The sequence below is a fragment of the Trachemys scripta genome, chromosome 7 (assembly GCF_013100865.1).
Source record: "Trachemys scripta elegans isolate TJP31775 chromosome 7, CAS_Tse_1.0, whole genome shotgun sequence".
Classification (NCBI taxonomy): Eukaryota; Metazoa; Chordata; order Testudines; family Emydidae; genus Trachemys; species Trachemys scripta.
In genome coordinates, this window is record NC_048304.1 from 32,886,000 (window position 1) to 32,913,999 (window position 28,000).

Sequence of the window (28,000 nt, forward strand, 5' to 3'; positions counted from 1 at the left end):
GGGGAAAAGAATCAAGCATCCAACTCGGGGTCACAGATTATTGGCTGTGGGCCCCATACATCTGGGGCAGCCAGTGCCCATCAGAGCCCCAGGTCCTACCCAGGAGCCTGGGATCCTGATGAAGCAGCAGTGAACATCATCCCCCTGGGAACCTGGTAGGGAGACAGGATGGACATTACCACAGCCTGGGCTACCCTTCCAAATCCATCTCCATGGGGACTGCCAGTGCCCAGCTAACCGGGCCCCATAGGCGGGCAGACACCCGGAAGTCCAGACTGATGCAGCTCAGCTTTCCCACTCACCACCCCCACCCCATTCTTCTCTAGCCTATTATTTGGTTAGGGAGCATTCGCGCCCCCAACACACCCCTTTAACCTTCCTCAATGCTCATTGGGGGAATAAAATATCGATCAAACTACCCAGTCCAATAGGAATTAAGACGTAGAGAGCACACGAACGAACGGACCATGCGCATGCGCAGTTCACCATCCTGTATCCGCCTTGGGGATCAGTTGCCCATTTAGGGCCCTCAACTTGTGTACGCATGCGCACCTCCGAGCGCCTCAGCGCTCGAAGGACCCGATTGAGAGGGAAGAATGGCGGAAATAAACCCAATGCGCATGCGTGAACAAAGTTCCGCGAAATCTGCTCACGCGCACAGAGACAATTTCTCATTGGGCCGGGGAGCGTGGTAGTAGTGCGCATGCGTATAGAGGAAACAATTGAGCGCATGCGCAGTGATGCTTCAGCCGTCAGCGGTTTCTCACTTGACCCAAGCACCTTCACTTCCGCTTCCTGTCTGTGTGTGTGTGTGTGTGTGTGTGTGTATAGGGGGGGGAGGTGATCGGCGCATGCGTGCTTCTCCTGCTGTTCCTGCTGCTCCCGGGGCTCCTCTTCCGGCCTCCCCAGTTTCTAGTTGGGTTGAGGTGCCGCGGCCGGGTGCCCCCTCCGCTCGGGGCTACCGAACTGACCTCTGACCCCGGAAGTGAACAAGATATTGGGACCCCTTAGCATTCTTGGGTGCCTGGTGGGCGCCGCTCGGGCTGGCTCCGACCCTCCTACCCGCGGTTTCTCCAGGCTGCCTGGGCCCTTCACCCGTGGGGTCCGCTGTCCGCACCCCCTATTCCTGGGCCCCCCGACCCTCGGGTTCCCCCAGCTGTCTGGGTCCTTCACCTGTGGGGTTCCCCACCCCTGCCCCTTACCTAAGCTCCCTCTTGCCTTGGCTCCCCTGCCCCCCAACCCTCCTGCCTTGGTCCCCACTTGCTTGCCTCCCCAGCCCTGCTCCCCTAACCCACTGCACCAGCTACTCTTTCCACAGGGTCGTGCTTTCCCACCCACGGTCCCCCCTCACCACTGTGCTGACCACTACCCTTCTTGGGCCATTCACCTCACTGAGCCTCCCCTCTCCTGGGGTCCCCATCTGCTGGGCTGCTGTTCAGCGGCAACAAGGCAGGTGCCAGCCTGTTCCCCAGGGCGCCCTCTCCTATGCCCCCAGTTGGTCCCACCTCTACTTGAGGCAGTCCCCTCCACTGGAGAGTTAGCTCCCTGCCACCCTACCTCCTTCCTCAGCCTGTTTAATTGTAATTTCCTTGTGACAGTGGAGACCATCCCGCTCCAGTAATCATAATGGCATGAACGGAGTGTCAGGTGGTGAATGTGGAGGGAGAGAGGAGGCTTGTTGACGGGGAGAGAGAAGAGCCCCCTGGATGGCTAGTGAGACTTCACAGCAGCGGTAGCTGAGGGTCTCACGTGTGGGTGTGTGAGGTGCCCATCCCTGCTGGAGGAGTGCAGCCTGGTTTAACAGGGAGAGGGGGGTGGGGTTGGTGTTTGGGGTCCCAGCCTGTGGATCATGGCCTTCAAGTTGCCTTGATGAAGGATATTACAGGTGCAAGCTTGGCAGTCACGTTCCCTGAGCAGGAGGAACGGGCGGAGGGGGAGGAAGAAGAGGCACCGCCGTGGCCATGGGCTCGCAGGTGCTGCAGATCCTGCGCCAGGGCGTCTGGGCCTCGCTGACGGGCGGCTGGTTCTTCGATCCCCACCAGAGCACCTTCTCCAACTGCTTCCACCTCTATACCTGGATCTTCCTGCTCACCTTCCCTTTCCTGCTCTACATGGTGAGTCCACTTCAGGCCCCTCACTGCAGACTTGGAGTTAGGCTCCTGACACTAGTGCCACTCGTGCACATCACTCTTGGTAACCTGGGGTGTGGGGTCCTGGCATTGATGCCCCAATTTGGGGTCCTGCAACACCTGATCTTGCATTTATGCCCTGGCATGATTTAGCATATGTATTTCAGTAGGGCTTAGCGCTCTGACCAGGGCCCCTGTTGTTCTGGGTGCTGTAAAGACACCCCTCACTGAGGTTGCCCCCTGCCCCATTTGTGCACAGACAGGCTGTCTGCACTGAAGAGCTCCCAGTCTAAGTAGGCAAAGGGTGGGAGGGGAAATTGAGGCACTGAGCAGTGAAGGATGTGGTCCAAGGTCACCCCACAGGTGGCAGAGCTGGGAGTAGAACTTGTATCTTTCTCACCGCGCCTCCCTGACCCTGCTTTGCACTGAGCTGTTGCTCTGTAATGTAGGGCCTGATCCCCAGAGCTAACTCTCCCCTGGAAATGAGCTCCCCTCACCACTGAACTTGGCACAGAAATTAGAAGCAGCGTGGGAGACTCTAGGCGAGAGGGGACTCTCGGTCCCTTGTTGTCACTGGGGGCCCTGGAGTTCTGAGCCTTTGGTGGAGGGGGTGATTGGCATGTTGGGGTTCAGAGAGGGGTGATGGGTTTGTGTGTGAGGGGTTGGAGTGGAGTGTAGGATGCCTGTATTCAGTCCTGCCCTGCCTCGGTGTCTCACTTTCTTCATCTGTAAAATGGGGAGATGATCCTACCTTTGCCTGTTGTTGTGAGCTCTCTGGGGCAGGGACCACCTGTCACTGCGTCTGCGCAGCTCCTAGCACAACAGAGCTGCAGCCTTCAGTTGGAGGAGGGGGATCTGTGCAGTGGTGGGGGGCTCTGGTCATGATTGGGGGTAGGGATCCAAGCAGCACCCAGCACAATGGGGGCCTCAGTCTCAGTGGGGAGAGGAGTCTGTACAGTGCCTGGAGCCATGGGGGGAGGAGGGCACAGTCTTGGTCAGGGGGTCCTTGCCCGATCTCTGCCTAGGGCAGTTGAGTGGTCTGTGTGGCATGAGGGTGCCCCTGATCTTGGCAAAGAGCAGTAGAGGGGTCCAGGCAGCTCCTGGTGTGACCAGGGTGCCCAATTTCAGTTGGAGGTTGGTGTGCTATGAGCAAGGAAGAGGAAGAGAAGGCTTGAGCTTGGAAGCAGTTCGTAAGTGCAACCGTAACACAAACAAATAATGACAAGGCCTTGCTTGAGCTGCTGTTACAAGTGATGCCCGAGGCAGTGAAAACCGAGAGAACCAGAGCAGGCCTGATACCGGCCCTCCCAATGCCATTCCCTGCCCTGTACCTGCACTGATTGAAATAGCCTAGCTGCGAAAAGGGCATTGAAAGCCACTTTCACTCCTCTGACCCAAGGCTCGGGGTGGAGGGCATGTGGCAGATGCTGCAGGGGAATGTTTGTAGCCAAAGAGAACGGGGATATTTTGTGAAACTCGCCCAGTTTGTGTTGGGGACAGGGTGCTGGGCCATGGCTGGGGCTCCTGGCACTGTGGTGTTACGGGTGGTAAATAAAAATCAACTTCACTTGAGTGCCCAGTGTTGCACACCAAGTTGGTGGGCAGTGCTGGAGATAGAACCCTGCTGTCACCCACTAGGCTGCACTGTGCTCCTAACACTGGTGATAAAAACCAGGAGTCCTGTGCATGAATGTCCCTTGGCAGCTGAAAACACTTAAACACTATCTCAACAAGCAGCTTTAACGGAGGCGATGGCAGAGAAAGCGACCCAAACGCTGCTGACCTGGAGCTCTGTTACCAGCTTCCCCAAGGGGACAAGAGTGTATAGAGCCCATGTATTACAACCAGAAGTGTTACCCAGTGGTTGGGGGTGAGGGGGAGGGGTTGGGAGGCAGGACTCCTGGGTTCTATTTCTGCCTCTGGGAGTGGAGTGGGGTTCAGTGGTTAAAGTAGGGCTGGGGATGGCTGGGAGGCCGGGTTCTTTCCCTGGCTCTGGGAAGGGAGTGGGGTCTAATGGTTAGAGGGGAGGAGGAGGAGGGCCTGGGAGGACTCCTGGGTTTAGCCTGACAAGTCATGGTCAGTGCCTGAGTTTCTGTGTAGCAGGCGAAGTAGGCTGAGGTCCCTGGTGGAGAGCATGGTGGCCCCCTAATGCCCCGATTGGTGCTAACCCCATGCTGTCCCGTCTTTCTCTGACAGGTGCTGCCGCCCAGCATGCTGGTAGCCGGCGTATATTGTGCGGTTATAGCCGTCTTCTTCACCACCATCAAGACCATCAATTTTCGACTGCACACCATGTTTGACCAGGGCGAGATTGTGGAGAAGGCCGGCTCGGTGCTGACTGATGGGGCCAAGGCTGAGGAGGGCACTGCAGGGGATGACAGCAACCTGGCCAGGTGGGTCTCCAGCATCTGGGGTGCATGAAGGGGAGAGCAGTGAGATCCAGGGATGTTTGTACAGGGATCCTTCACCTCGTGCTAAGATACAGCTGCCAGTGGGATGTGGGGGCTGTTTATACAGGGATCCTTTACCTGACATGGAGATTCAGCTGCTTCTCAGGTTGGCTCATTGGTCTTGACTATGTGTGTGTGTGTGGGGTGGATATATATATATAAAATCAGGCATTGGGGGCCTGTTGGTCTGATCCGGGGCATCAGGTCTGTTCGCACTGCTCTCCTCTGTGCTTGTGTTAACTGTGCTCAACCGTCAGTGCATGTCCATGCAATGCTCCCTCCCTCTCTCTGCAGAGACCCGGGAGGGGGAGTCGAGATGACAGTGTTCCGGAAAGTCAGCTCCACACCCCCGGTGAGATGCAGCTCCCAGCACTCAGTATTTGGTTTCAACCAAGTCATGGTGAGTACTAGGGGGATCCTCTGGGCTTCCTGTTGCCTTCCTGGCTGGGACGTGCCCATTGGCGATCCCTCGTCCTGGGAGAGCTGGGTTTCTACAACCTTCCCCAGCCCAGGGAGTTGAGGCGTATGTGTGTGTGAGTGCTGGGCAAGGGGTCCTTGTACAACTAGCCCCTCTGCATGTGAGTGGTGGGTGTTGGGGGTGGAGAGTCCTCTCTAATTTATAAAGCACTTTGGCTCTTTGGGGTGGGGGGAGGGAGAGTTGTCTTTCCTCACCCCGGTGCAATCAGTGAGGCGCCTGGCCCTTCCACAGCCACTGCTGCATGCTCTTCGCAGCCTGAGCCTGGTGTTTGGGTCAGTTACGCTTGCATCAGGGTTTGTGGTGGCTGCCCTGCAGCAGGGCGTCTAGAAAACCCCATCCGTGCCCCGCAGGCCCCATCAGTGCATCAGGAGGGCTGGGCGTTGGGCCCTCTGCAGCGAAGGGCTCTCTTGGGCCTGCCTGGCTGGGGACATTGGTATGTAACCCCCTGACTGATTCCCCCTCGTAGGAGCTGCTGCCCCACTTGGAGGACGCGGGAGCAGTGAGAGGTGAGTGGGTGGCAGGCTCCCCACCCCCAGTAGCCCAGCTGGCCCAGTGCAAATGTTTTGCCCCCCACCAGGGTCCCTGACCCTTTGAGGATCCTGCCCCGGACTGCAGCTGTGGGAATTGCCCCTCTCCAGGGTGTTCCCTGATTGCCTTTTGCTGCTTAATATACTGCCTTGTCCCTCCTCTGGCAACCAGAACCACAGAGTTCGGGGTGGATATTCCATTGACTCCCCTGCCTTGGGGCCAGACTGGAGCTGGGGGCCCCTAGAGGGGAAAGGCCTTGTATCCTCTTCTCCATGCCCAGGTTGTCCCCCAACCCTGGGGCAGGATCGGAGGCACCGCCCCCTAGAGGGGAAAGGCCCCATGTCACATTCCTTAAGCCACCTAGACCAAGGTTTCCCAAAGAAACTCAGACTTGCAGGTACCCAGGGGGCACAGCTGCAACATCTGTATGTTGGAGCCCCTTTAAAGTGACTTGAGCCCCACTAGTTGCTGGATCCATTGTGGATATTGAAGCCCCACCCCTGACTCCACTGCCTGAGGGGGGAGCCCGGCGGTGCCCTAGGTGTCTCTAGCCGGTGGTGTAAGGTGGGGAGAGGGCAGCAGTGTAGGCGATTCGGGGTGGCATGGGGTGCGAAGGGAGCGGGGAAGGCAGGTCTCCCCTTGGGATCAGGAGCCCCTGCACTCCAGTAATGCCTCCTTCCCTCTCCATTCGCCCTTCAGACATCAAGGAGCTAGTGCGGGAGCAGGGCAGCAATAACGTCATTGTCACCTCGGCGGACCGCGAGCTGCTCAAGCGTGGCTCCCAGGAGAACATCAGTAGGTGCCCTGCGTGGGGGGTGAGGTGGGGCTGTACAGCCTGGGGGGAGCCTGGCTCCCAGGATTCCTGGGGACAAAATGGAACCGGGCATCTCCGCCTCCAGTGCAGTAAACAGCTTGTGAGCTGCACCCAGGAGGGACCTGGGATGGGGGCACTGTGTTATTGCTGGAAAGGGTCTACTGCTTGGAGTGCAGTGTCAGGATTCCTGGGGTCTGTCCCAGCTCTGGGAGGGGACTGGGTCCAGTGGGTTAGAGTAGGGGGGCTGGGTGTCAGGACTCCTGGGGTCTATTCCCAGTTCCCAGCTCATTGGGTAAGCATGGTGCCCTACCCGTGCCTCAGTTTCCCTGCTGTTTGTGTAACCCATGTTATCTTGCTCCCTTGCAGTTGGCGACTCGCAGCTGGCCTCTCTCGCCCCAGGGTCCTGTGGTGAGGCCCCAGTGCCCCCTCCCAAGGCAGAGCCCCCTGCAGCTGGGAAGAAGCCACCCCCCTCACTGCCAGCTCAGACGTCCATCCAGAGCACAGACTCCTCCGACCAGTCCCCCCTGGGCATGGGATCGTTGTCAGGGGTGAGGCCGGGCGGAGGGGCCCCGCGTCAGCTGCCTGGCAGCTGGCATGCCAGCGAATCGGAGAGTGCGGGCGACACCCCTCTCAGCCCTCTGATCAAGAGCAGCCTGAGCGAGGAGCTGAGCCAGAGCTTTCTGAGCCTGGCGCTGCCCGAGCGCACTATCCTGCGCACCAGCAGCCGCAAGGAGAAGCGACGCTCGGGCACTGACTACAGGCCCCTGGAGGGGCGGGGTGAGCCCAGCGAGGAGCGCTCCCGCAAGGCTGGTTCCTCCGACAGCTGCTTCAGTGGCACCGACAAGGAGACGCCCAGCACCCTCAGCAGCTACCGCAGTGAGAAGACCAACTCCACCCACCTGGACAGCCCCTCGCTGGGGCCAGCAGGGGACGCGGCGCCGGCCCTGGACACTGGGGTCCTGCCGGACGGCAGCGACACTGATGCCCTGTCGGACAGCGAGCTGCTGCGCTCGCCCGAGCAGGGCCTGCTGGGGGAGCTGAGCTTCGCCAGCCACACAGACGATACCCAGAACACCTTGGCCTCGCTGGAGACTGTGCGGGGCGACGGGGAGCCCTGGGAGGGCCCAGCCGAGCAGGTGGTGCGGCCCAAAGACCTGGCCCTGCTGCGCCCGGGGCACAAGCCAGGGCGCCGGCGCCCCTCCCGCAAACATGGTGGGGGCAGCAGCAGCTTTGACAGCGGGTACCCGCGGGACTATGCCCCCGTGCGCGCCATCCTAGACAGCAAGGCCTACAGCGAGACCTTCTTTGAGGATGAGGACTCGAGCGATGGCAGTGACCTGAGCCATGCCTCCAGCCTGCCCTCCCAGCACAACTATAGCTCCGACACCTCCTCCAGCACCTCCTGCTACTCCCCGGAGGCCGTACCCCAGCGCCCGCGCCGCACCCCCAAGGCCGAGCCAGCCCCCGAGGTTGCTGAGCCCCCCAAGCGCCCGCACTACGCCCAGCGCAGCGCCAGCACGGCCAGCGCCAAGACCCATGCCCGCGTGCTCAGCATGGACGGGGGCAGTGGGGACAGCAAGGCCACTGCGGTGCTCACTGTCTCCAAGTCGGACCTAGAGGCCCGAACAGGGCAGCAGGAGCACTTTCCCCCGCGGCGGCTGGAGTCGGGGGGCAGCACCCGCAGCCAGTCGGCGAACCAGCCTGGTTGGAGGGGGGAGCTGCTGGAGGAGGGGGCCGTCGGGGGAGGTGAGCAGCCGCGGGGGGCTCTGGCTCTGGCAGCCCTGGGAGCTGGGGTGGGGAGTGATGTGCCCCTTCCCCCACACACACACACAAACATGCACACTGCTCCCACCCCAGCCTTCAGCCCCAGGGTCCTGTGTGTGAACCCACAGCTGGCATGGAGACCCCCCGGTCCAGGGACAGAGTGGGATTTAGCCTTTGTGGCCTGTTTAGTCTCTGAAGGGCTGGGGTTGGTGTGATGGGGCCTCCTGGCCCATTAGGAACCTGGTTGAGACCCAGCACGCTCGTCTCACAGATGGGGCTGACTTGTAATCGTTATTGACCTAGAGCTGGATCGGAGCCAGCGCCCTCTGGAGGGGGTCCCCATTAGGTGGGGTACTCTCAGTCCGGGGTTCCTGACAGCTCTCTCTCTCCATTGCAGCTGCCACAGGTGAGGAGGGGAGCAAGCGGGATCGAGCGAGCAGTGTCAAACGCACCCAGGCCATGAGGCGGAGGCACAACGCGGGCAGCAACCCCACACCCCCATCCTCAGTGATGGGGTCCCCACCCAGGTGACACTTCTCCCCACACAAGACACTGACACACCGGTCCACGCAGATGTTCGCTCAGTCCCACCCCAAACAGCCCAGAGTCTGCTAACAGCATAGCCTGACCCCAGGCCCCAGCCTGGCCCGGGCACCCTGATCCTGACCCACAGCCCCCTGCTGTCCCAGCCCTGGGCTCCCCCCAGCCCTGCCAGTGCCACTCTGTCCTGACCCACAACCCCCAGCTATCCCAGCCCTGCTCCTCCGTCTTGCTAACACTGCCTTCCCACACTGTGCTCATGGCTGAGCCTTGGCTGGCGCAGCCTGACGCCCCGTCCCCCTCTCTCTGCAGCCTGCAAGACTTGCAACGGGGCCGTGCCTCCTCCCACTCACGGGCGCTCACGCTGCCCTCAGCTCTGCAGTTCGCCAGCTCCCTGCTGCTCCCGCGAGGCGCCATCCACGAGGCCTGCAACTTCGATGACACCTCCGAGGGCGCCGTGCACTACTTCTACGACGAGAGTGGTGAGTACACTCACTGCCCATGGCTTGCCCTGCCCCCTCAGGGGCCTTGGGGCTTGCGGGGAGGTTACAAAGTGTGGCAATCTAACAGTGCCACTGACCTCCCCCACCCCCACCCGCCCTACCAGTGCCCCCAATCCCTATCCACAGCCTCCGGCTATCCCAGCCCTGAGCTCCTGCCCAGCCCTGCCAGTGCCCCTCAATCCTGACCCACAGCCCCTGGCTATCCCAGCCCTGAGCTCCCCCACAGCCCTGCCAGTGCCCCTCAATCCCTATCCACAGCCTCTGGCTATCCCAGCCCTGTGCTCCTGCCCAGCCCTGCCAGTGCCCCCAATCCCTACCCACACCCCACTGCGACTGCAGCCCTGGGCTCCCCACACACAGCTCTGCCAGTGCCCCTCAATCCTGACCTGCAGCCCCCTGCTATCTCACCCCTGGGTTCCTGCCCAGCTCTGCCAGTGCCCCCAATCCCTATCCAAGCCCCCTGCTATCCCAGCCCTGGGCTGCTGCTCTTATAAATAATCTGCAGCGGGGGGGGGAACTGCCTATTCCCCATGGCACCCTCCACCTGAGGTAGAGTCGGGGGGCATTCCCTTGCGGAGGGGGGCCTGTAATTTGCCAGGGCTTCCCTGGCTGATGTAGTGACTGTAGCCAGGGGCTGGTCCCATCGCGGGGCTGTTCCTTCCAGCCCCATGGCTGTGGGGTCTCCCCTCCTCAACTGCTACACGTCCCCCAGTCTAGCTGGCTCCCTGCCTCCCCCTGCAGGTGTGCGGCGCTCCTACACCTTTGGCCTGGCAGGAGGCGGCTACGAGAACCCGGTGGGGCAGCAGGTCAGTGTGGATCATGTGACCAACAGCGCCTGGTGAGTGACACCCCCTTCTCCTCCGCTTGTCATGGCACGCTGCTCCCTGTCCCCAGCACTAGGGAGTGCCCGGGGAGGGGCGGGGCTTGGGGGAAATCACTGGCAGGGTCTGTGGTGCCCTCTACTAAGCTGGGAGGGGCCAGGTCAGCGCTTGGGTGGCAGACCCCCAGGGAAATCCTGGGAGCTGCAGGGAGCAGGGCAGGGCCCAGTAGGCAGCATTCTTACAGGCAGTTCTGGCCCCAGCATGGCCCTAAGGGGTGCTGTGCTGCAGGGTTGGGGGAGCCAGCAGGGATGCTCTCCCCTCACAGGCAGTGCTGGCCCTAGGGGGTGCCGTGCTGCAGGGCGAGAGGCCAGCAGAGGGCACTCCCCCCTCACAGGCAGTGCTGGCCCCAGTGTGGCCCTAGGGGGCGCTGTGCTGCTCATTATGCAGTGGTGGAGCTGTGAGTCCAGGATCTGGAGCTGTGGTGGGGCGGGGCTGCTTCCTTCACTCTCTCCTCTCATGTCCCTGACCCCTGCTGCCCTTTCAGGGACCGGCATTCGCACTCCTCCAGCTTCAACTCCACCGACGTGCCCGAGGGGACGCCCGCCCTGTCGCTGCTGCAGCCGCGCCCTGTGGTGCTGCAGGGCATGCAGGTGCGCAGGGTACCCCTGGAAATCCCTGAGGTAAGGGGGGGGTCAATGCCCTGGGAGTTGGGCCATTAAGGGGGCTCTATTGGCAGATGGGGAGGTTTCGGGGGGGTCTGATGCGGGGAGGGTTGACTTTGGGCCTGGTCTCTGTGATGGAGCAGGGTCTCTGCGGTGGGGGGCACCCCGTTCAGTGTGAGTGGGTTACCCATGAGAGGGGTGGGATCTCTGTTGGGGGGGTTTGCATGGGGTGTGGTTTGCTGGGGGGGTTCTGTGCTGTCTGGAGGGGGCACCCCCTTATCATGGCTTGGCTGGGCTGTTGGTGGTCTATGGGCAGGGTGCCTGCACCCCACTGAGCCTGCTCTCCCCCCAGTTTGACCTGCTGGATCAGGAGTCCCTGCACGAGTCCCAGGAGAACACACTGATGATCGAGGACAAGTCCAAGCCGCGGCAGTACTACAAGTACTGGGTGCTGCCTGGGCGCTGGATTCGCGTGCGCTACGATCGGCTGGCGCTGCTGGCACTTCTCGACCGGTCAGTTTCTCCTCCACCCCCTGATCAGCCCCATGGGCCCGTCCAGCCTGATTACTGCTCCCCACCCCACCCTGATCAGCCCCATGGGCCTGTCCAGCCTGCTTTCCCCACCGCACACACCAATCAGCCCCATAGGCCCATGCAGCTTGGTTTATCGCCCCACCGGAACCAGCTCCGTAAGCCCATCCAGCAGGCTGCCCGGGTTATGGCTGTATAGACTGGGACCCTGGCAGCGCTGGGTGCCTGGGGAACCTGCTGGCACCTGCCCACAGTGGCTGACACCGCCTCATGCTCTGGGCCCCCCAGGAACCGGCGGGTGATGGAGAACATCTTCGTGGTGTCTCTGGGGTCCTTAGTGGCCTTCCTGGGCTACCTGCTGCTGCTGCAGGGCTTCTTCCGCGACATCTGGGTCTTCCAGTTCTGCTTGGTCATCGCCAGCTGCCAGTACTCGCTGCTCAAGGTGAGAGCCTGCCTGTGTGGCCATGTCCTCTGGGCATTGCACAGCTTTGCTATTGCCCCGCAGTCCTCACCCACAGTCCCCTGCTATCTCAGCCCTGGGCGCGTTCAGGCTGCCCCAGCTTTGCTGGGATCACTTAACCCTGACCTTCAGCCCTACTGTGACAGTTCTCGGGGCACCCAGCACAGTGAGCTGCACTGGTACCCCTGCCTCCAGAGTGACGGAGTCTTGCCTGTGCCTGGCTGCTGTCGGTGCCCAGACAGTCCCGGCCTTTCAGCCACTCACGCACTCTCCTCTGGCAGTGCCACCACTCTCTTCCGTGGCAGGCTAACAGGGGGCACCCCAGCCCTTTTAAATTGCTCGCCTGTGAGATCCAGCCCCTGACACTGGCTAATCACAAAAATCCCAGCTCCTCGCCTCCAGCGGGGTGCTGGGCCCGTTTTACTTCCCAGCCCCGCTCCGGTGAGTGCTTACTGGGGAAACGGACATCACTAAAATCACCTTGATTCTGTTTTTCAGAGCGTCCAGCCTGATGCTGCTTCCCCCATGCACGTAAGTGACCTTCCTGGGGGACTGCAGGGCCAGGAGGGGGCACTCTCCCCTTGCAATCAGTGCTGGCCCCCATGCCCCTGTGCTGTGCTACAGGGAGTGGGATATTATAGCTCCAGGTGAACCATTCCTCTCTAACCAGCCATGTGCCCCACCCCAGAGGCAGCTGCATCTCAGCACCAAGCTCTGGATCTCTGTATAAATGGGCCATGGAGTCCTCAGTGTAGGTTGGTGCCTAGCGCTGCAGGCACTGAGACTCCTGGGAGCTGGGGGTTTCTGGGAGTTGGGTGCAGGCCTCTTGGCCTGTGCAGTGCCCCGGTCTGTCAGCTGTGGCTGGCGGCAGGGGGGGCCCCTAGCGCCAGCTGGGAGCTCGGCTGCCTCTCACCCCTGAGATGTGGGGAGGGCCAGCCCCTTGGCTGCCCCCATGCCCCTTACCCCATGCTGTCTTGCAGGGGCACAACTGGATCATTGCCTACAGCCGGCCTGTCTACTTCTGCGTGGCCTGCATGCTGATTTGGGTGCTGGACTTGTGCGCCCGGGCTGTGCCTTTCCCACCCATCACCTTCTACGGGCTCACCCTCTTCTCAACAGACTTCTTCTACGGTGTCCGGGATGTCACCACTGGTGAGTGTGGGGCACCATCCCCCTGCACCCTGCTGCCGCCCTCCCCAGCCGGGGGTAAGGGGCACCACCTCCCCGTGCCCTGCTGCAGCCGCCCCCGCCGCCCCAGCCGGGGGTAAGGGGCTCTGTGATTCTGCAGTGCCCCAGCGAGGAGTTAAGGGGTGCTATCCAGGTTTCTCTGTGGACTCCATTCACCAGTATGAGGGGGGCTTTCTCTCTAGGTAGGGGTGGAGGCAGTCCCGCTCTGCAGTGGGAATTGGGGGGTGGGGGTCACTGATTTAACCCCCGCATTTGTGGTGTCCTTCACAGTCTTCACCCTCTGCTTCCCTGCCATCTTCCTCTTCGGGCTCCTGCCCCAGGTCAACACCTGCCTCATGTACCTGCTGGAGCAGGTGGATATGCACATCTTTGGCGGCACAGGTACTGCCCAGATGCCTGGGTTCTGTCCCAGCTCCACAGGGGGAATGGGATCTAGTAGTGGGAGCAGAGTGGGTCTGGGAGCCAGGACTCCTGGGTTCTGTCTCAGCTCTAGGGAGGGAGAGCGGTCTGGTGGGTTAGATCAGGGGGTTCTGGGAACCAGGACTCCTGGGTTCTCTAGCTTGGCAGGTGTGTTGCTGTTGCTGCCCCGTGCCAGTGCTGGGCAGCAGGTGGTGCTGCAACCTTGGTGTGTGCACAGGGCCTGGACGGGGCAATTGGAGGATATTCCTATTTGACACTGACCCTGCCACCTCTCTTGTTTCCCAGCTGCCACCAGCCCCCTCACTGCCCTCTTCAGTCTCCTGCGCAGTCTCCTGGTCGCTGTCCTCCTCTATGGCTTCTGCCTCGGAGCCATTAAGGTACCTGGGTGCATGGGGGAGGAGGACTCTAAGGGACGCCGGCTCCGATCCAACCCTAGGGTGGGGGACTGGCTGACTCAGGATGGGGTATAGGGCCTTTGCCCTCTAGGGGGCGCCAGCTCCCATCTGGCCCTGCGGTGGTGGGACGGGGGTGGCGAATGGGGTATGGGGCCTTTCCCCTCTAGGCAACCCTGGTTTCAGTCCAACCCCAGGGTGGAGGACTGGTGGAAGTCCCAGGACTCTGGTTCCGTGTGGGCTGGGCTGTGTTTTGAGGCACAGTGTGATGTGTGAGTGCCGATGGGCCGGGGGTTCTGAGGCTGGGGGGGCCTCCCTGCACCGGGACTCATGCTCTCTCCTCTCTCCTTTCCAGGCCCCGTGGGGTGACCAGCACGTCCCCGTCCTCTTCTCAGTGTTCTGCGGCCTCCTGGTCGCCCTGTCTTACCACCTGAGTCGCCAGAGCAGCGACCCCACTGTGCTGTGGTGTGTACCCCAGGGCTGGGGGAGAGCCAGGCTGGGCCATCTTCCACTGCGGGGACTGGGAGCCAGGGCCCCTGCCTGCTATCCCCACTCTGCTGGGATAGAGTGGGGGCGGGGCGGGGAGTCAGGACTCCTGGGTTCAAGCCCTAGTTCTGGGAGGACAAAGGTTTGTCCCCTGGCCATGGATGGCAAATCTGTCCTGGGGAGTGCGGCAGGAGGATGCTCTGTCGTGGGGATGCCAGGCTGGGCCCCGTGGAGAGAGGTTGAGGTGTCCGGGGCCCACCCCCGATGCTGCTCCTGTGAGGAGGGAACGAACTCCTATAACCCCCTGTAACGAGCTGCTTCTGGCGGGACCCAACTGAGAGTGCCAATTCAGGACAAATTGCTTAAAACAGGGCAGTTACAGCCCAAGGCTGGGGTTTTTCCACCTCTAAGGCAAACCAAACCAGCCACACAGAGAAGACTTTGGTTTTACCCCACTGGCTAACCACAAGTAACACAAGCAATTCCCTTAGACACTCCAGTTTCCCAGTATCACCACCAGTGCCACTCATTATGGGGACAAATGGTTATGAAAACCAATACCTCAGTAAAAGGGAAAAAAAGGTTCTCTTGATCCCGAAGGACCAAGCCTCAGACCCAGGTCAATATACAAATCAGATCTTACCCACAAATCACGCTGTTGCCAATTCTTTAGAATCTAAAATCTAAAGGTTTATTCATAAAAGGAAAAAGATATAGATGAGAGCAAGAATTGGTTAAATGGAATCAATTACATACAGTAATAGCAAAGTTCTTGGTTCAGGCTTGCAGTAACAATAGAATAAACTGCAGGTTCAAATTAAGTCTCTGGAATACATCCCCAGCTGGAATGGGTCATCAGTCCTTTGTTCAGAGCTTCAGTTTGTAGCAAAGTTCCTCCAGAGGTATGAAGCAGGATTGAAGACAAGATGGAGATGAGGCATCAGCCTTTTATAGTCTTTTCCATGTGTAAGAACACCTGTTTGTCCTTACTGTGGAAAATTACAGCAAAATGGAGTCTGGAGTCACACAGGCAAGTGCCTGCATACTTTGCTGAGTTACAAGGCATATCTGCCTTCTCTCAATGGGTCTATTGTATAGCTGATGGTCCTTAATGGGCCATCAAGCAGGCTAGGCAGAGCTAACACCAACTTGTCTGGGATGTCACCCAGAAGCATAGCATAAGTTTGAAATACAGACAGTATAGAGCCAATATCCATAACTTCAACTACAAAACTGATACACACATATAGACAGCATAATCATAACCAGCAAACCATAACCTTGTCTTAGACACCTTATCTGACCTCCTTTATACAAGATTTGGTGCCATTACAGGACTTTGGTTGCAACCATGTTCTATATCGTCCCAGTTCAAATCAATAAAGTGACACCGCCCTGCCTCCTAGGTCCCTGATCCGGACCAAGCTCTTCCCTGAGTTTGAGAACCGAAACGTGGAGAACGCACCAGCTGAGATTCGGGACCCGCTGCCTGAGAAACTGCGCAACTCCCTGGTGAGGAGGGGCGGAGTAGATGGCTGGGCTTATGGGGCAGGGGATGGGGCATAAATGGCTGTGGTTACTGGGGGGATGGGGATGGGTGGGTGGGGGACAGGGCACATGGCTAGGGTTACCGGGGGATGGGGCTGGGTGGGTGGGGGACGGGGCACATGGCTGGGGTTACCGGGGGAGGGGTCGGGTGCGGGGGGAGGGGGTGCATGGCTGGGGTTACCAGGGAAGGGCCGGGTGTGGGGCAGAGGGGGCACGTGGCTGGGATTATGGGGCAGGATAGGGGCTGGATGGGTGGGTATGGATATGTGGGGGCAGGGCACATGGCTGGGAAGATTGGGGTGGGGATAGGGACGAATGGAAGCAGCTGGTGCCTGGATTAATGTGGTCAGTGGTGGCACATGGCTGGAAGTGGGGGGGTATGGTTGACTGAGGGGTTGCATGGGGGAGGGAATTAGGACTAGGCATGGCTGGAGGTGGGCGGTGGGGGGCCCATGGCTGGGCAGGGGGAGGGCCATGCATGGCTCTGTGTGGAGGGGTGCATATGGCTGGTGGCTCCAGCTGCTCCCTCTCACACGCACACACCACCCCACCCCACCCCCAGAGGGAGATCCTGCACTCAGACCTGGTCATGTGTGTGGTCATCGCAGTGCTCACCTTCGCCGTCAGTGCCAGCACCGTCTTCATTGCCCTCAAGGTACCGCTTGGGTTGAGAGGGAGGGGTGCCGCCAGTGATGGGGCTCCTCGGGCAGCCTGGGGCCATCGCAGCTCATGGCGGCAGTGGGTGCAGGAGGGACAAGTAGAGGGCATGGCAGCTTGGTGGGGTGAGACTAGGCTGTGTCAGGGCCCTTTGGTAGTTTATGGTGATGCTAACAGCTGAGAAGGCAGACAAACGAACCCAGGAGTCCTGGTGCCCAGTCTCCCACTGGTCTAACTCACTATACACCATTCCCCTGGCAGAGGTGGGATAGAACCCAGGAGTCCTGACTCCCAGCATCTCCTGCCCTGACCCGCCAGACCCCAGTGCCCTGGAACCGCGGGGGTAGAACCCAGGAGTCCTGACCATCACACCAGCCTGCTTCTCTGAGTGGACCATAGAGGGAGTTACAGCAAGCTGGGGGCGGGGGGAGGAAGGGGCTGGGCTATGAGGAGGAGGGGGGGAGGGGGTTGCCATGAGTGTGGTGGGTGGCAGCTGGGTAGGTGGAGCGGGGTGGGGGGCGGTGTTTGGGAGAGGGAGGCTCTGGGGACTTCTGTGTGGGGTGGACTGTTTGGGGGCAGACTGGGGTCCCATCAGATGCCCTGATCCCTCTGGGTGCTCAGTCTGTTCTAGGCTATGTGCTGTATGCCCTGGCTGGGTTGGTCGGGCTGCTCACCCACTACCTGCTGCCCCAGCTCCGCAAGCAGCTGCCTTGGTTCTGCTTCTCGCTGCCTGTGCTGAAGCCGCGCGAGTACAGCCAGTTCGAAGTGCGCAGTAAGTGCTCCTGAGTGTGCCCAGCAGGAGGCACTTTCCCTTCCCCATCAGGGCTGGCTCCAATGCCCCAGGATGATGCCAGCGGGTGCTGTGCTGCAAGCAGCAGGGTAGAGGGGCTCCTGGCGCCAATGTCCTAGTGCCGTGCTAGTAGGGTGACCTGTTCTTCTGGAGGTGTCATCTTTCACATGACGGAAAACATCTCAGCGCAGGGGAGGGATCCCTCTAAAAACCACCCCAGAGGCAGCTGCATCTCAGCGCAGGCGAGGGATCCCTCTATAAACTGCCCCGTGCCACACTCCAGAGGCAGCTGCATCTCAGCACAGGCGAGGGATCCCTGTTGTTGGGTGTGGGATTCATTGGGACTATCTGTGCATTAGAACCACATGCTGTCCCCGTGTTGCTGCCTTCTGGTGGGTGTGGGGAGTAATCGCGTGTGCCCCACAGGCGCGGCCCAGTTAATGTGGTTCGAGAAGCTGTATGCCTGGCTGCAGTGCGTGGAGAAGTACTTCATCTACCCAGCCGTGGTGCTCAATGCCCTGACGGTGGATGCCCACTCAGTCAGTGCCCCCCACCAGGACAAGATCTGCATCTAGTAGGTACCTGCAGTCCCCTCCTGGGGTTCCACCCCCTGCGGCACCGGCCAAGCCTCCCGACTACAGCTCCCCCTAATGCTGCTTCAGGGGGTCCTTCCTTTCCCAAGGAGCAGATCCCTGCAGGGTCCCTCTGCCTCCCACATTCCCTGGGGCTGAGTCGGCAGCACACATCCCAGCCCCACCCAGCTCCCCCCACTAGTGGCGGTGCTGTTCACACGCAGCATGAAAAGCAATTGGGAGCGAGAACTGGATACAGCACAGGAAGGGGGGCCTGGGACAGGAGTAATAGGCAGTGAGCTGGGCAGGGGGCGGCAGGCCCTTGTGAAGGGAGAGTTTCTAATCTTCCCCTTTGCGCAGACAGGTTGGGAAGTAGAAACTCACAATAGAAAAGGGGGGGGTCTGGAAACTGCTTCTGGGTTAGTTTTTAAGCATTCTCTCCTGTCTAACTAACCAATCTAGGAAGGGGGGGCAGGGCTACCTGCCCCACACCTGGCTGGGCTGGGGGTTGCATGCTCCGGTGCCCCCTCACATTCTCTCTCTTGCCCCCAGCTGCCGCGCACTCCTCATCACCATGGCTGGCATGAAGCTGCTGCGCTGCTCCTTCTGCTGCCCGCCCCAGCAGTACGTGGCACTAGGTTTCACCGTCCTCTTCTTCCACTTCGATTATCAGCGCTACTCGGAGGGCTTCCTCATCGACTACTTCGTCATGTCCATCCTCTTCAGCAAGGTGCCCACGCGCCCCTCAGCTTCACCGCCGCCCCGGGCCCCACGTACCCAGAGTGACTGCTCCCTGCTCTGCTTCATGGACCCACAATCCCCTGCTTCCTGTACTCAGCAATATTCTGCTCCCACACTCCCTGGCACTCACTCCTACTGGGGTTTCCACTGATGCTGTGCAATAGGTACCAGAACTGCCCCGCCCAGCATGATCCTGCTGTCTGAGGATCCCTCAGCATTTGAGTCTCGCAGGGAGCCTGAGGATAGAACCCTGGCGTTCTGGCTCCCAGTCCCCTCACTCTAATCCACTACACCTCAGTCCCTTTCCTCCCTAACTGGGATAGAACCCAGTGGTACTGGCTCCCTGTGGCTGAGCTGGGCTCTGTGTTGTGTGACATATTTCTCTCTTTTCCCCACTCCACCCCAGCTATGGGACCTGCTCTACAAGCTGCGCTTCGTGCTCACCTACATCGCCCCCTGGCAGATCACGTGGGGCTCAGCCTTCCATGCCTTTGCCCAGCCCTTCGCCGTGCCCCGTATCCTTGGGAGCTGCCTGTGGGTGCCCCAAGCTAGGGGCAGGGCAAGGGCTGCATGAGAGTTGCTGGGAATGTGCATGGGGGAAACGACTGGAGGGGGGTATGAGCTAAGGAGTGTTGGGTGGAGGGGAATTACTTAGGAGGCTTATGGGATAGTGAGGGAGTCTGAGGAGGGGGCTATGGGATAATGGAGTGCTAGTGGGATAATAGTGGGCGGTGGTTGGGCAGTGATGGCGTGTGGCACCAGGGCGGTTGAATGGTGGCAGGACAGGGTGCCATGGCTTTGTGGTGGTTGGGCGGCGCTGGGACGGGGCACTGGGGAGGTTGGGCAGGATGGTTGGGCGGTGACAGGATGGGGTGGTAGTAGGGCAGTTGGTAGGTCAGTGTGGCAATGCAGTGGCGGGGCAGTTGGGCGGGGCCCTGGGGCGGTTGGGCGGCGGCGGTTGGGCAGCAGTGGGGCGGGGCCCTGGGGCAGTTGGGCGGCGGCAGCATGGGGTGCCATGGCTCTGTGGCAGTTGGGCAGCGGTGGAACGGGGCACTGTGGTTCCACAGAGGTTGTTGCCTTGACGCCCCCAGACTCAGCCATGCTGTTCGTGCAGGCCGTGCTGTCGGCCTTGTTCTCCACCCCACTCAACCCATTGCTGGGCAGCGCTGTGTTCATCATGTCATACGCCCGCCCCGTCAAGTTCTGGGAGCGCGACTACAAGTGAGTGAGAGGTTTCAGAGTAACAGCCGTGTTAGTCTGTATCCGCAAAAAGAAGAACAGGAGTGCTTGTGGCACCTTAGAGACTAACAAATTTATTAGAGCATAAGCTTTCGTGGACTACAGCCCACTTCTTCGGAAAGTGAGTGAGAGACGCCCTCCCCCAGCCAGCAGGGCCCCCTGCATCCCCACCACACACCCTCACGCAAGGCCCCCTCAAATCCCCCACCCCACCTAGCCAGCTTCCCTCCCCTTCATGCCCCCACCACTGGGTCAGCCGGCCCCTCCCCACTCACACATATGCTAGCCCAGTCTCTCCTGTCCAGGCTGGCCCCCTCCTGGCCTAACCGAGAGCTGCAGGGGGCCACCCCAGGTGGGAAACCTGTGCAGGGGTCCAGTGGCGCACTGCTAACCTGGCTCTCCTACTTCCCCAGCACAAAGAGGGTCGACCATTCCAACACCCGCTTGGCCACCCAGCTCGACCGCAACCCAGGTGCGTATCCAGTGTGTCCGCTGAGCCCCCATGTCTGCCGTGTGCCCGGGGCCAAGGGGACTGGCCTCCCCAGCCCAGAAAGTGGTGACTGCAAAGGGAGAGCACGCCCCTCTGAACACTCTGCTGCATCCTGCTCTGAGCAGCAGGACCCCTAGCACCACACTGGAGATTTAGGACCAGCAGTGAGTGCAAGGGGAGAGCACGCCCTGCTGAGCCCTCTGCTCTGTGCAGTGCAGCTCCCCCTAGTGAAATGCTGGGGTTTTGGGGCCAGCACTGACAGTGAGGAGAGAGCTCTGGCTACTGACCCCCGCCACTCCCTGCAGCACAGCACCCCATAGTGCTGTGTTGGATCAGCACGGACTGCGAGGGGAGAGCGCCCCCTGCAGCACAGCACAGCACCCCCTAGTGCTGTGTTGGGTCAGCACGGACTGCGAGGGGAGAGCACCCCCTACAGCACAGCACAGCACCCCCTAGTGCTGTGTTGGGTCAGCACGGACTGTGTTGGGAGAGCGCCCCCTGCTGAGCCCCCACAGCCTCAGATCCCTTTTCTATGCCAGGCGCTGATGACAACAACCTGAACTCAATCTTCTACGAGCACCTGACGCGCTCCCTACAGCACACGCTGTGTGGGGACCTGCTGCTGGGCCGTTGGGGCAACTATGCCACCGGTGACTGCTTCATCCTGGCCTCAGATTACCTGAACGCGCTCGTGCACCTCATCGAGCTCGGCAATGGCCTCGTCACCTTCCAGCTGCGCGGCCTCGAGTTCCGGGGTGAGGGCCGGGCCCTGGCTGAGGGGAGTTGGGAGCCTTGCAGTTCTGGCCTGGATAGGGCCCTTCTCGCAGACCCCATTGGCCCCTAGCCGTCTAGTAACCTCACTCATATGTTCATAGCATGTGCTAGGCCACCATCAGCCCACCCAGCCTGGTACCGCCCCCCTTCCCCCAGATCAGACCCATGGGCCCACCCAGCATGGTATCCTGCCCGCTCCCTGCCTCTGTGCCAGCCCAGCAGGCCCAACCAGCCCAGTGTCCTGTCTGCTTGTTCTCGTCCCGTCCCATGGTGGTGGGTTGCCCTGAGGGAGTCCCTGGCATCTCCACTCACACCCTGCTCCCACAGGTACGTACTGCCAGCAGCGTGAGGTGGAGGCCATCACAGAAGGTGTGGAGGAGGACGAGGGTTGCTGCTGCTGTGAGCCGGGCCATCTGCCCCATATGCTGTCATTCAATGCAGCCTTCGGGCAGCGCTGGCTGGCTTGGGAGGTGGCGGCCACCAAGTACGTGCTGGAGGGGTACAGCATCAGCGACAACAACGCCGCCTCCATGCTGCAGGTCTTTGACCTGCGCAAGATCCTCATCACGTACTACGTCAAGGTGAGGGGGCCAGCGCTGGAGGTGGCACCTGGGGCAGGGAATGGGGGCAGGGCCTTGAGGATGAGGCCTGGGGGCCCAAGGCAGAGGGCAGACAGGGTGGGGGATAGGGCTTGGGGTAGGGAGGGTGCAGCTGAAGGGTAGAGGGGGTGGGAAAACCCATGGGAATTGGGGGCAGGAACAGGCAAGAGAAGTTGGGTTGGGGGCTCAGCAAGAAGGGCTAGAGGAGGTCGGGTGGGAGGCAGGGAAAGTTGCAGTGCAGGGAGGGAGAGAGAGGCCAGGAAATGGGACCCGGGGCCTTCCCCCTCTAGTGGGCACTGGCCCTGAGCCATCCCCAGGGCAGGGGACTGGCTGGCTCATGGAGGTCAGTGCCGAAGTCTGTGCCTGGGGGGCGCTCTCTCTGTGCATATGCTCTGGACGTCTAACTCTGTTTGTCCCGGCAGAGCATCATCTACTATGTGACATGCTCATCCAAGCTGGAGGAGTGGCTGGGGAACACTGTGATCCAGGAGGCACTGCGCCCCTGCATGACCCCCAGCTACGCCGACAGCGATCCCACCTTCAACCTGAACATTGACGAGGACTACGACCCCCGCATGGCAGGCGTCACCCTGTCCTCCTTCTGCAACGTCTACCTGGACTGGATCCAGTACTGCGCCGGCCGCAGGGACAAGGTGGGCACCTGGATGCCAGGGCCTGCACCCAAGAGCGATGGGAGCCTGGGATCTGGCTCAGCTCTGGGCAGGGAGTGGGGTCTAGTGGGTTAGAGCAGGGGAGGCTGGGAGCCAGGACTCCTGGGTTCTATCCCAGCTCTGAGATAGGAGGGGAGTGAATGGCAGGAGAGGGGAGCGGGGAGTCTAGTGGGTTAGAGTGGGGGGTCTGGGAGCCCCGACTCCTAGGTTCTATCCCCATGGGGCAAGTCCTACATAGGAAGTTGTGGGTCTGTTAGAAGCAAGAGGTGTTGCGCTCCATGGTGGGTGGAGTTTCTGTCCTCTCCTCCCTCCCCCTCACAGCTGCCTCTCTCTTCCTGCAGCCCATGGACAAGGAGTGGGACTCCCCGTTGGTCACCCTCTGCTTTGGGCTGTGCATCCTGGGGCGCCGGGCACTGGGCACAGCCTCCCATAGCCTGTCTGCCAGGTGAGACGCCCTCCCTCATTGCCCCTGCCCACAGCATGTCTACCAGGCAAGAGACCCCCTTCCGTGCCAGTGAGGCCCTCCCCCAGCCTGTCTACCAGGCAAAATAATGGGAAAGCAGATATGGGGTTCGTTTAATAACAAATGGAAGGCTGGGAGTATAATTAATGCTAGTCAAATAGGTCTTGTCAAAGAAACGTGGTTTTGTTCGGTGATGAGATGGGTTGATGCTGTGCAGATGTAATAGACTGTTGTACAGTGTTCTGATAACACACGAGCGCTGTGCAGTATCAGTAAAGCCCACGTTCAGTGGCTGAATCTCTGGCTGACTGACAGCTCTCGGAAAGTTATCGGGGGGACTGCTCACCCAGTGTTGGTGGTTCTGTGGGGATCGGTTCGTGGCCACACACGAGTCAACATTTTCATCACTGATTCATAGCTTCCCAGGCCAGCCGGAACCATTGTGACAATTTGGTCTGACCATCTGTATCGCACAGGTCAGAGGACTTCCCCAAAATACTTGCTAGAGCAGCGTTTTTACAGGAAACATCCTGTCTTTTTTTTTAAAAAGGCCAGTAATGAAGAATCCACCATGACGCTGGGTAAATTGTTCCAGTGACCCTCACTGTTGAAAACGTATGCCTTATTTCCACTCTGAATGTGTCTAGCTTCAATGTCCGGCCACTGGATCGGATCAGACCTTTCTCTGCTAGATCAAAGAGCCTGTGATCAGTATTTAGTTCCCTGTAGATACCTATAGACTGTGATCAAGTCACCCTCCTCTTGGATCAGGAAGTAAATATAAAATCACTGCTGATAAAATCTGTGCGTAGCACAAAGATGGGTGGAATGATAAGGACAGGGCAGCCCTGCAGAACTATCAGGATCACTTGCTAAGCTGGTCCTATGCAAACAAACTGTTTTAATACAGCCCAGTGCAGAGATATACACCCAGGGGCGAGGAGTGTAGGTCAGACCCTGCAGAATGGTGGACGGCATCCTGGCAGAGCCCTGAGGGACAAACAGCTCAACATGAGCTCCCAGCACAACGCCGTGGCTAAAAGCGCCAATGCGGCCCTTTTGTGGCTGAACAGAGGAATAGTGAGTAGGAGCAGGGAGGGGTTTTACTTCTGGCTACGGCATTAGTGAAAGCAGGACTAGGGTACTGCGCCCCCTTCTGGGGGCTGCATCTTAAACGGGAAGCTGGGGCCGGTGCAAAGAAGAGCCACAGCAGTGATTGGAGGACTAGAGAAAACCCCTGCAGGGAGAGAGTGGATGAGCGCTGTGTCTTTAGTTGATCAGAAAGCCGATGGAGAGGTGACTTGATCACTGTCTAAATACCTTCCCGGGTGAACCCCCAGGTGCCAGAGGGCCTTTAAGCTAGTGGGGAAAAGCAGGACAAGAACCAGTGCTGGAAGCCAACCAGACGCTCTCCAATGAGAAACAAGACCCGTGTTTGCCAGGGCGGGCGATTGCCCTGGGGTGTTTGTTCCAATGGTCAGGGGTGGAGTCTCCATCTCCAGTGCAGGCAGCACAGGGATGTCTGGCCTGGGCTGTACAGCAGGGCAGACGAGGCGATCCAGTGGTCTTTTCTGACCTGGCATGCCATGAATTTGTGAGACACCCCACCTCACTGGCAGGACCTGCCCGCAGCCTGGCGACCAGATCCCCCACCCCCCGCTGAGCCATGCTATCCCCACAGCCTGGAGCCCTTCCTGTACGGCCTGCACGCCCTCTTCAAGGGTGACTTCCGCATCACCTCGCCCCGCGACGAGTGGGTCTTCGCCGACATGGACCTGCTGCATCGCGTGGTGGCACCCGGTGTCCGCATGTCGCTCAAACTGCACCAGGTACCACCCCTGCCTGCAGGCCCCTCCCCTAGGGCAGATGGGCACTGGGTTCCCCTCGTCCATGCCCTAAGGGCCGTGTGCAGGGGGAGGGGAGAGGGCTTCTCCTGTCGTCTGCCTGCATGCTAGGGAATGGTGGGGGGGGAATGGCCTGAGGGTGGGGGTGACTGGCTGGGGGAGAGGGGAGGGGGAGGGGTGGGCTGGCCTGCTGGCAGGGAGGGTGTGGAAGCACTGGGAAGGAGAGGAGGGGTAACCCTATTAGCTTGTTGAGGGAGGGGAGATGATCCAGCTCCTGATCCTGCCCTCCAGACTGTGCTGGAGAGGAAGGGTCTGGAGGTCAGGAGGTCGTGACCCTCCCCCTGTGACCACCACCCCCCTTCCCACGCAGGACCATTTCACGTCACCGGACGAGTACGAGGACCCGGCCGTGCTGTATGATGCCATCACAGCCAACGAGGAGAAGATGGTGATCTCGCACGAGGGTGACCCAGCCTGGCGCAGCGCCATCCTTGCCAACACACCTGCCCTGCTGGCGCTGCGCCATGTCATGGATGACGCCAGCGACGAGTACAAGATCATCATGCTCAACAAACGCTACCTGAGCTTCCGCGTCATCAAGGTGAGACCCCCCCCCAGCCCACATTCCCCTCCCGGAACTGGGATGGAACCCAGGAGTCCTGGCTCCCAGCCTCCTGCGCTAACCACTGGACCCCACTCCCATCACGGAGCTGGGGCTAGAACCCCCGACCACCCCTCACCCTGTTTTCTCTCCTTGGCCAGGTGAACCGGGAGTGCGTGCGAGGGCTCTGGGCCGGGCAGCAGCAGGAACTGGTGTTCCTGCGGAACCGCAACCCAGAGCGGGGCAGCATCCAGAACGCCAAGCAGGCTTTGCGCAACATGATAAACTCATCCTGCGACCAGCCCATCGGCTACCCCATCTACGTGTCACCCCTCACCACCTCCTACGCTGGCAGCCACCCCCAGCTGCGCTCCCTCTGGGGTGGCCCCATCAGCCTGCACAACATCTCCACCTGGCTCATCAGCAGCTGGGAGAGGTGAGCACTCCGGAGCTCCTGCCCTGTTTCCCATAGCGCCCCCTGCTGGGAGAGGCCAGGGCTGGAGTAGTCATGAGCTCCCCCCACAGCCAGTGCTCCTGCCCTGCTCCCTACAGTGTCCCCTGCTGGGATGCAGTGCTCTCCATGAACTGATGCCCCTGTGCCTCATCTTACAGGCTACAGAAGGGCTGCGGTGCTGGCTGCAACAGCGGTGGGAATATTGAGGACTCGGACTGTGGCGGAGGCTCCTCGTCCATCAGCAACAACCCTGCAGGGCATGGGCAGCAGGGGAGCAGTGCCCCAGGCGGGCCGAGCATGGGCATGGCCACCCCGGGGGCTTCAAACCCCCAGGAGCCACCCGTCACCACTGCCCAGCCTCAGCCAGGTATGGAGACCACCAGCAGCAAACCTCCCTGCTCTGGAAGGGGTGGGGTGTAGGGGGGCTGGGAGTCCTGGGTTCCCTCCCCAGCTCGGCGGGGGGATGGGGGGAGTTTAGTGGGTTAGAGCAGGTGTGGTCCTAGGAGCTGGGACTCCTGGGTTCTGCTCTTCTCTCTGCCCTGACCCCTTGCCTAAGTGTCCCCTCCCTGGATAAGAGCCATCTGGCTGCAGGCACAGGTAGGGCCCATCTGTGCAATGCTTGGGGGTGTTTTGGGAGGCCTGGTGGGATGAGGTGGGTGGCACCAGGCTGTCTCTCAGGGGTTGGGGTGGGGCTATCTCGCTGAGGACTGGGAGCTGGAGCAGGGGGATGGAGTGGGTGCCAGCACCAGGGGTGGGCTCAGGGCGCTGTCTCTGGCCCATGCCAGCTCTAACGTTCCCATCTCCCCACAGGATCAGAGCAAAGCCTTCCACTGGGCCAGAACTGGCTAGTGCGGCCGGTGCCGGAGAGCCGGCGCGAAGCCCCCCCTGCTGCCCCCTGGGTGCCTGCCCACCGCCTCTCCGGCAGCCAGCTGTCCTGCACCAGCTCGCTGGCCTCCATGGCCTCCCAAGTCGAGGGAGCAGGGCCAGGCCGGGCCCCCCTGCCGCTCCCGCTGCCCCTACGGCCAGCACTGGGCACCTCGGCCACCTTTGCCTATGAGGGACTGTGCGGAAAGTGGAGCCTGCCTGGCCGCAAGGGGCTCAATGGGCTGGGGGGGAGCGAGGGAGATGCCTCCCCAGGGGCCCCCGCCAGCATCGGCACCACCCAGGGCACACCCCCCCGGGGGACCAGTGCCAGAGCACAGGTGAGAATGCCCCCCCCCCCAACCTCAGGGAAACCCCAGCCCTCCTGCCTCGAAGGGGAGACCCCGCCTCCGTCCACACCGTGTGGCCTGGGGGGGCTACTTTCATTCCCCCCACTCCCACACCCAGGGCACCATGGATGGCTGCCCCCTCCCTTAGGGGCTGTGTCTGCTGCACAGAGCTCCCCTCCATATCAGACACGGCTGTTTCATTGTGCGTGGGAGGGATCACCCCTGGATACACCGTACACCCCCCTGCCAAGCAGGTGGCTCAGGACAGCTCTGGCAGATCAGCTTAGTGCTAATGGAAAGCCCTTAAGCCGGCTTGGGGCAGCTGTGTGCCGCCTCCGCTCCTATGAGAAGCCATTTGAAGGGCACCTGGGATTAGTTTCAGCTTGGATGTTCCCCACCTCCGCCAACCCATTCTGTCCCACATAGGGCCCCATCCCAAGCAGCCTAGCCTATCCCCCGTGGGGCCCCATCCTGGCCAGTCCCCCATCCCCTCCATCTAGCCTGTAACCCATCTGTTTCTTTGCCCACAGCCCTCTGTGCCCCCGGACCCAGGCCCTCTTGCTGACACCACGGAGGCCAACTCCTCCCAGCAGTGCTCCCCACTAGCAGAGCCAGAGCAGCAGCCGCCTGGCCCTGGTGCCCCACCACCTGAGTGGGGCCGGCAGCGGGAGAAGGAGAGCCCTGCCGCCCAGCCACTCCTGGAGCACCAGTACTGAGGGGGGGCAGTGGGAGCAGCCATTGTCTTCCCCATCCCTCGCATTGATACCAATGGGCTGGTCCCACCACACAGTGCCCCCCGCACGCCTTCAGGACCCTGGACAGCAATAAGGGGGCTAATAGCTCCTCCTCCTCCACCTGCCCCTGCCTCCCCCCACCGGACTCCAGAGGGGACCTTATGGACAACAGTACTGTCCCCCCCGTAGTGGGGGAGGGGCAGGCGGGGGTCCTCTCCACCAGAGACTCAACTGCTCCTCGGTCTCAGTACTGCTCCCCCGCGCTGCTCCCCCAGCGCTGTATTTAAGGGGGGTTGGGACCCAAGCGAATAACACTATTTTTGATTTTTTTTGATGGTTTATTTTTCTCTGATCCTGGATTTTTGGTTGATACAAAAAATTAAAAAATACCCACAAAAAAAAAAAAAAAAAAGCACAACACCCCACGCCCCAGACATGCAACCTCC

General features: G+C 60.6%; 1 protein-coding gene across 1 annotated transcript; it reads left to right on the forward strand.

Annotated features, from left to right (window-relative positions):
- Window positions 1–826: 826 nt before the first annotated feature.
- On the forward strand, window positions 827–27,883 carry PCNX3 (pecanex 3). The gene is made up of 35 exons (XM_034775416.1): window positions 827–2,114; window positions 4,326–4,522; window positions 4,874–4,979; window positions 5,524–5,563; window positions 6,285–6,380; window positions 6,766–8,145; window positions 8,561–8,690; window positions 9,016–9,185; window positions 9,948–10,044; window positions 10,572–10,707; window positions 11,042–11,202; window positions 11,509–11,662; window positions 12,179–12,211; window positions 12,661–12,832; window positions 13,139–13,249; window positions 13,574–13,665; window positions 14,036–14,145; window positions 15,573–15,678; window positions 16,277–16,369; window positions 16,993–17,143; window positions 17,588–17,735; window positions 18,286–18,463; window positions 18,881–18,989; window positions 19,566–19,695; window positions 20,127–20,185; window positions 20,743–20,958; window positions 21,305–21,558; window positions 21,999–22,229; window positions 22,589–22,692; window positions 24,392–24,539; window positions 24,925–25,155; window positions 25,317–25,591; window positions 25,768–25,976; window positions 26,420–26,811; window positions 27,351–27,883. The coding sequence occupies exons 1-35, from the start codon at window positions 1,962–1,964 to the stop codon at window positions 27,534–27,536; spliced, it is 6,558 nt and encodes a 2,185-aa protein (XP_034631307.1). The 5' UTR covers window positions 827–1,961; the 3' UTR covers window positions 27,537–27,883.
- Window positions 27,884–28,000: the final 117 nt, after the last annotated feature.

Bases quoted from the DNA above. Each gene is read 5' to 3' on its own strand.
- PCNX3 (XM_034775416.1), top strand. From the start codon at position 1,962: ATGGGCTCGCAGGTGCTGCAGATCCTGCGCCAGGGCGTCTGGGCCTCG. The intron at 4,980-5,523 runs GTGAGTACTAGG...TCCCCCTCGTAG, and splicing joins TTGGTTTCAACCAAGTCATG to GAGCTGCTGCCCCACTTGGA. The intron at 18,990-19,565 runs GTATCCTTGGGA...TGACGCCCCCAG, and splicing joins CCAGCCCTTCGCCGTGCCCC to ACTCAGCCATGCTGTTCGTG.